This window comes from Wolffia australiana, chromosome 13 (assembly GCF_029677425.1).
Source record: "Wolffia australiana isolate 7733 chromosome 13, ASM2967742v1".
Classification (NCBI taxonomy): domain Eukaryota; kingdom Viridiplantae; phylum Streptophyta; class Magnoliopsida; order Alismatales; family Araceae; genus Wolffia; species Wolffia australiana.
In genome coordinates, this window is record NC_135847.1 from 7,494,514 (window position 1) to 7,501,899 (window position 7,386).

The 7,386-nt window shown below is 40.8% G+C and overlaps 2 protein-coding genes across 2 annotated transcripts; both read right to left on the bottom strand.

Annotated features, from left to right (window-relative positions):
* Nucleotides 1–229: 229 nt before the first annotated feature.
* Nucleotides 230–2,185, bottom strand: LOC144711331 (thioredoxin F-type, chloroplastic-like). The gene is made up of 3 exons (XM_078585286.1): nt 1,855–2,185; nt 622–721; nt 230–478 (listed from the first exon to the last, which is right to left on the bottom strand). The coding sequence occupies exons 1-3, from the start codon at nt 2,151–2,153 to the stop codon at nt 344–346; spliced, it is 534 nt and encodes a 177-aa protein (XP_078441412.1). The 5' UTR covers nt 2,154–2,185; the 3' UTR covers nt 230–343.
* Nucleotides 2,186–5,264: 3,079 nt separating this feature from the next.
* LOC144711370 (uncharacterized) lies at nt 5,265–6,733 on the bottom strand. Its single transcript, XM_078585359.1, has 2 exons — nt 5,951–6,733; nt 5,265–5,461 (listed from the first exon to the last, which is right to left on the bottom strand). Exons 1-2 carry the CDS (start codon nt 6,383–6,385, stop codon nt 5,297–5,299), a joined length of 600 nt encoding a protein of 199 aa, XP_078441485.1. The 5' UTR covers nt 6,386–6,733; the 3' UTR covers nt 5,265–5,296.
* Between the last annotated feature and the right edge of the window lie 653 nt (nt 6,734–7,386).

Consider the following 7,386-nt stretch of genomic DNA (forward strand, 5'->3'; position numbering starts at 1 on the left):
GTGAGGTTACATCTAGACATAGTATCAAACCCCAACTAGATTTCTTTATACTCTTCATTAACTCTGTCCAAGTTAAGAGGGGGTCGACTTACATGTGTTCGTCTAGGCAGGTTTCAGAATTGTTGTGGAAGATATCCCCTTCCGAGCTATCGCTGATAATTCTAACGCTTCATTCAACTTACTCCTTAGTGTCAAGAATGTACTCATCTATCTGCTTTAACATCAGAACTTCAAGATCCTTGGCTGATTTTTCTAGAAGTCAATGTCAAATTTTTCAAATTATCATTACAACTTTGGCACACTCGACTTTTGCTACTGAAGTTGGGTATGAGAGAAAGGTCATTCAACTTGATCGTGCAGTTTCAATGGCCATGACCAACTCATCAAACTTGGCGCCAGTCACTTCCTTTACAACTTGCCCATTCCTAAAAATTTTGAAGGTTGGAACAGCTCGTATACCCAACTCTTTGGCCAATGGCTGTAAAATGGAAGAAGATTGATAGCCATTGCACCCAATAACAACTATAAAATTTCTTTATAAACACAAGAAAGAAAATGGAAAAGGTTCAAAAGGCCGATGACTATATAAGAAATTTCTATGAGAAAAACAATCGAACTCACCCTGTTTTCATGGTTGCAGTCGAGCTTGAGGAAAACGACATCTGTGTACGTTTTTGAAAGGCCTTCATATTTGGGGGCTATTATCTTGCACGGCCCACACCTTAACACAGTCGTAAGAATTTGAAGGATGATCAAAGAAGGAAAGGGCAGGGAAAAAAGGAGGAAGCAAGAAAGATAGGTAGGAACTGTAGAGAAAGATCATTGATTCTTGGGAGTATTTATGTAGATGAGAGGTAAATGATGCCTATGTAAGATGAAGAACCATACTTTTGAAAGAACAGAAAGAACCAAGGTTCTTCTCTTTCTTTCTGTTTCATAAATTAACTTGGTCTGAACAGTGTGAATAACATCAAGGTTCAAAGAACATTCACAATTTTTGAAAACCCAGTAGCGCAGATGAACATAGTCGAATAATTTTTTTCCTGAAATCGAACATATAATGGAAAACTTTAAACATACGATGACTAAGATTCAAGATCATGGTACATTTGTTCCCGAATAAATTTCTTCCCCTCAAGCAAGTATAAAACGCTTCTGAGAATAAAAAACTTCCCATAAAATTTCATTCTGACCATTCCAAAATTCACAAAGCTTGAATCAGATTTTTTTTCTGAAAGAAAGCTTGAATAAGAAAATTAAATGTAATTTAAATGTAAATACGAGGAAAATCGGGTTCCAACATTGAATTGGTAATTAGAGGCGATAATTCTAGCTGACCCAAAGTTTCTCAATTTAAAAGCAGAAAGTAAATGCCTAATGATGTTGCTAAAGGAAATCTAAATGAGAAAAATTAGGCTCAAGATCAGTCTCCATCATTGAAGTGGTAATCATAGTCAGCAATTCTCGCCGATCTAGAGTTCCTCAATCTAAAAGAAGTAATAGCGATCTTTAACTATCGTTCAGTTTACACAAAGAGCTAGATTGCCATGTAAGTGACAATTCTAGCTGATTCAGCGTTTCTCAGTCTAAAAGACAACCCAGATCCCCAACTGTCATACTTCAAACAACAAAGAGCTAGAAATTAACTAAATTAGAAGCAAAACTAAGATTACAACTGAGCAAGAGAGATGGCTCATTCCCAAATGGGTAGGAGATCCAGGTATCTTCTCGAGGAATTAACCCATCTCATTTCACTGAAATGGGTCTGAACCCGTTCCTTCTCAAAATCAAAAATCATATCTTAACCGCAGAAAACGATTCAAAAGAGAAATCAAAGAGAGGAAGTAGACATACCACTGAGTGTACATATCAAGAACGACAACCTTGTCACCAGCAGCGTTGACGATTGGCCAGAAAGTATCATTCCCGACCTCCGTGACAGTTCCCACCGCAGGAACGGAGATATCCAGCGAAGAACGCACCGTCGGAATAGGTAATCGCCGGCGAAATCGCGAACTTGAACCAACAGCGGGTGAGATCGCTCTTGACCAGCCAATCCCCGTCTCTCTACCATAACCTTCAGCATTTGCTGAAACCATTGCTCGAGATCCAAGAACAAAGCTCGATCCTGCGATCTGAGCTTGCAACGCCATCTCCGCCAAGAAGAAGAAGAAGAAGAAGAAGAAGAAGAAGAAGCTTGGGAGAGAATATCGAGGAACTCGTAGAGAAAAAGAGACTATAATACCCTGCGTTGGGAAAGAGCTTATGGAGAGGACAAGGGGTATTTTCGTCATAATGAAGAGGTTGAGTGGGGTTCCCCTCAGGACTAAAGGATAAATTATTTAATTCATCTTGTTTTGGCTATACTTCTGTTCGTTTTTGTAGAGCCCATTTTTTTGAATGGGCCTTATCCACATGAATGTACAGCCCTGGCATAATCACTCACTAATCTAGCTTCCTTTCTTTAAAATGTTTTCTTTTTTTACTTTTTCAGAAATAAAAGAAAGTTTACATCAAAGGCTATAAAAATGCGGTAAATATTTTTTGGAGAATAAAAGAAATTGGAGTTCCGTCCGAGTTGCTGCTGCTGTCGCATTGAGTCGCCTCCCCACAACACCATTCATATGTAGCAAGTGTGTTGCCCCTATCATTTCCGATGTTTGCTAATTATCCCCTTAAATCAAGTTTAAAGCTTTTTAATTATCTCATTCTTCCATTTTGATAAAGCCAGCTTATTGGCAACAATTATCCCCTCCCTTTTGACTGATTGAGTATACTTTTACTCCAGGACAAGCATTAGCAAATCCCAATCACGAATCACTCTATTTTTTGCAAAATGAAATCACTACCCACTCATTAGATTAAGGAAAAAATATCATTCATATGAACATGAGAGATCTTGGCCGTCCATTGCTTTAAATGAAACCAGATGGTTAAGATGATGTCCCATAGCTCCAATGAAGTGACAGTGTCAAGCATATTGTGTTTACCTCTTTAAAAAAAAAACCAACCATTAGAACTTTCTTCACCACCGCCAACATAATCATCATCTTTACCATCACCATCATCATCCATAGTCATCACAATCACCTTCTTTGTCATCCCCTGTCTTTGTAGTCACCATATTTAAAGGCATCATCCTAGGTTTTACCATCACCCTCCTTGATGTCACCGTCTCTACAGTTACCATCACTGCATGCTACATTCATACATCAATAATGCTTCAACATTGCATGGTATTTTGATCACAGTTATTGGACTATAGACATTGGATGGTATTTACATATATCATTATAGTATACCATGATGACATATTAAAGCTGATGGACTACCTATATATCATATAACTCTCCTTAAGGCATACCATGACATGGATGAAAGCATGCAGATCAAAACAATTGAAAGTTTCATACTATTTATTATGATGGTCCAAATCCAGGGGATTGTGCTCACATTTACGCTTTGTCAAAGGTTATGAAGGATCTTATAGAAATCATATAGATTTGATCTTTCTTGATTCAAGAAAAACTAGGGTAATTAATTGTAATCAATTAAGTTGACTAGATCAATATTGTTTATCAATTGATCTAAACAGCAGTGTCATAATTTGATAAAAGGCAGGCTTCTGAACTTTTATTCCATGTATGGCTTACCATTCATCTGTTTTCCTGACTTATTTGCAATGACATTCTTATCTTTTACGTACTTAATGATTATAACATCCAACTACAATAGTCCAAAGCTACATGCCTATAACAACATGAAATTTAGGTTGTCGAGCATTACATCTATTGGATCAAAGCTAGAATGATGTAGAAATACAAAGTACTTATGTCATTTCATCATAGTAGATCAAAGATAGTGGAATATGCCCTTATGAACTAATAATGTGTATGTCATCTCGTTTTACTTGATCAGAGAGAGTGGCGCATAGTTGTTCAAGGTTTTTCTTCTGGGATATCATCACATGGATTAAACTTATCAAAATACAGCTTCATATAATATAAATGGGATAAGTTATCATGATCATGATGTTGTGATTCCTTTTACTCATGCGTATAAATTTAGGGTATGATGTAAGTTCATCACACTGTGATTAAATGTTAATGATATTCCATCATCTTGGATCATGTTTTTTGGAATATAACCTGATAAAATTCTTGACTAAAGCATACTATCCCAGTAGACCGTAACCCGTTGAATATATATCAGTATGACATATAAATTATGCAGACCAGCCAAATCTTGGATTTTCTTTTATAGAAAAAAAAAACTAGCCTGTTTACGGTAAAATTATTCAATGCATCCTGAATGTTCTGCATTTCTTCATCGTTGGAGGTATCCTAATCCTTTTTTCTAAACAATAATTTATATAATGGAATAATATAGCCGGATAAAAATTTCAAATTTAGCCAAATGTGGATAGAAACTGGTGCCAGAAAGTGATAAGAAGAGTTGATCAAGGCTTTGCAATTAATTTAATCTAAATTTTGGAAACCTGGGCACACAAAGTGTAAGTAAATAATATATTTTCTTACACATAAGAACATCAAAATTCTTCTGATTATCTAAGCAGGATCAACCTCTGGAGCACCTCCAAAAGATAAATCCTGCTTATTTGGTTTTATCTGTTGGCTAGCCTTAGAATAAATATCAGACAATAAATAATTTGAGATTCTGCTTTGATTTTGACATACCAAAAGGTTTTGGGCTAAATTTTAGTAAAAAGTTGCTAGTCCTAAGTGACAAATGACTCATTACATGATTTTCAGCATCAGGAATCCAAGTTTTTCATTATCTTATTGCTTATTTTTAAAGGAAAAGATGGTCTGTGAGATGCGTTCCAAATATGAAGCTAGACATAGTATTTATCAATCGCCTAAAAAACATTTTCAGCCTAAGTTGGAGGTAAACTTTTCCGCTTATTTAATTTGTACTAAGTTCATCCACCAGATAATTTATAGGAAATACTCAGATATTATCTTCAGTTCCTAGTAAAGTAGTTTCAAAGTTCTAACAAGAGATGACATCCCAAATTCATTTGGTTCGACCTGAAGTGAGACTAGACCCCAGATATTTTACTTAAAAATACAACGATTGTGACGAAATTAATAGAAGGGTTAGTCCTGAAACAGATTGAATGCAGCTTAGAGCAGACTCTGATCAATTACATAGCGCCAGGTTGGTTCAAAAATCTTATTACTTACAATTTTTTATTAACTGGATCAAAATGCAGAAAAACAGAAGTTAAATTGGAAGCCATGAAATTAAAAGATTGAATCATTAAAGAAAATATTCACAGACGGAGCTGACTTAGAATATACATGGGAGAAAAACCCAACTCTTGATTCAGGCACTGATCAATCCCATGAAGTCGAATTCGTTGAAGCATCTTATTTCCTTGGATATTTACATCGACTTGATCAACTTCCAGAGGGGAGAGGAGAAATCCTAACTTTAACTGAACAGAAACCATGGAATCAACAGATTAAAAGCGAAAAGATAGGAGGAAATAACCAAACTGGTTGAGTGGAAACGAAGAAATGACTCATGGGAGTTACAAGAAACACCAACGGATTCATCAAGATCATAGGGGAATTAGAGATGATTGCCCAAGAAAAAGAGAAGTTTAAAGGCAGATGGGAATTGGGTTTCCAGAAAGAAACTCAGTCATAGGGGATACTGTTTTTCGTGGAAATTCAAAGCAGGAAATCAATAATTTTCTTCTCAGACTAGTTTTGTGACCCTGAGGAATCGAAATCCCTGGAGTTCGCATTGATCACAACAGTTTTCCCACTAGAATCTCAATAGAATTTTCGAATCTAAGATCTACTGGAATGATCGATTAGGGTTTTGGGGGGGAACTCGAAATTCCAAAGCAAGAACAACGAATTCGACAGCGGAACAAAGGAAATTGAAATCACAAGGAGGCGAGATCGGAAGAACGGACCTGATCCAGAGCAGCCCAGCAATCGGGCGGCGTCTGGAAGAGAGAAAGAGAGAATTGCTTGGAGACGACGCCGACGTCGAAGTAGACGACGCCGGAGCTTGGGAAATCGACGCGGATCGCATTGACGGGGAACCAGAGGAAGAGATCCTCGGCGGAGATTCCGCCGACATGGGAGATCCGGCCGAGGGATAGGGTTCCGGTGATGTTGGCGTCGTAGTGGACTTGGTTCTCGAACTGGGCGTTGCAGGGGACGGCGAGGAGGGCTTGGAATCGACCGTCGGGGGAGATCTCGAAGGAGGAGATTGCGCGGGGGAGGAGGCCGATCGGGAGGCCGTTCGAGCGCAGCGCAGCGCGCATCGCCGCCTCGGCGGAGGTCGGCGGCGGCTCCGCCGCGGCCATGGTGACGAGGAGCAGCAGCAGAAGCATCTTCTTCATCGTGTTCTTCGCGTTCTTCGCGTTCTTCGTGTTCTTCGTGTTCTTCGCGTTCTTCGTGTTCTTCGTGTTCTTCGTTGTTCGTCTGGCTCAGACCGCGATTTGATTCTGGGGAGAGAAACCTGGGATTAACTGGGAGGAGAGAGATTGAGAGAGAGAAAGAAAGACTGAAAGAGAAGGGGGGGGAGAGGCGAAGGGTGAGACAGAGGGAGAGGGCTAGAGAGAGAGAGAGGAAGAGAGGGAAATGGTGAGAGAGAGAGCGGGTGAAAGAGAGGCAAAGGGCTAGAGAGAGAGCGGGTGAAAGCGAGGCAGAGGGCTAGAGAGAGAGAGGGTGAGACAGAGGGAGAGGGCTAGAGAGAGGGGGAGAGGGTGAGACAGAGGAAGAGGGCTAGAAAGAAAGACGTAGAGGGATAGAGCGGGAGGGAGTGGGCTAGAGAGAGAGGGAATGAGAGGGCTAGGGAGATAAAGAGGAGGAGAGAGAGGAAGAAGGCTAGAGAGAGACAGCGAGGGCTAGAGAGAGAAAGAATGGGAGGAGGGCTAGAGAGAGAAAGAGGGAGAGTGATGGGGACCATCTAACACCGTCATCGGGACGTATCCACGCTGCCTCGTCACCGCCGCCGCCGCTGCATCGTCTTCGGCCCCTTGTGTCGTGTCTGCGTCCTTGTGTCCCCTCTATGACACCCGCGCCACAGCGACTCTGTGTCGTCGCACTGTCATGTCTACTGCGCTTGCCTCACTGTCCTGCATGCCCACCCGCACGCCCGTACGCAGAGATCTGCGTCGCCCATGCGCCCGCACGCCCTCGTGCTCCGCGTGTCATTGTCTTCTTGCCCACATGCCGTCTCACGCAGCCACTGCGCCCAACGCACTGTTGCCGTCACTGCCCACGCACCTCTGTGACGTGATCACCGCAAATGTTAGATCAACACCCATGCCAGTTGTGCAGTCCTTGCTGTCATGCATGTCTGCCTAGGCGCCACACACGTCGTCGCCGCCTGCATACC

Excerpts from the sequence above, each read along its gene's own strand:
- LOC144711331 (XM_078585286.1), bottom strand. The coding sequence starts at position 2,153 with ATGGCGTTGCAAGCTCAGATCGCAGGATCGAGCTTTGTTCTTGGATCT. Across the intron at positions 722-1,854 it reads CTTGATATGTACACTCAGTG|GTGTGGGCCGTGCAAGATAA; the intron begins GTATGTCTACTT and ends GACTGTGTTAAG. Across the intron at positions 479-621 it reads ACTGCAACCATGAAAACAGG|CCATTGGCCAAAGAGTTGGG; the intron begins GTGAGTTCGATT and ends TCCATTTTACAG.
- LOC144711370 (XM_078585359.1), bottom strand. The coding sequence starts at position 6,385 with ATGAAGAAGATGCTTCTGCTGCTGCTCCTCGTCACCATGGCCGCGGCG. Across the intron at positions 5,462-5,950 it reads GCTGGGCTGCTCTGGATCAG|TTAAAGTTAGGATTTCTCCT; the intron begins GTCCGTTCTTCC and ends GTTTCTGTTCAG.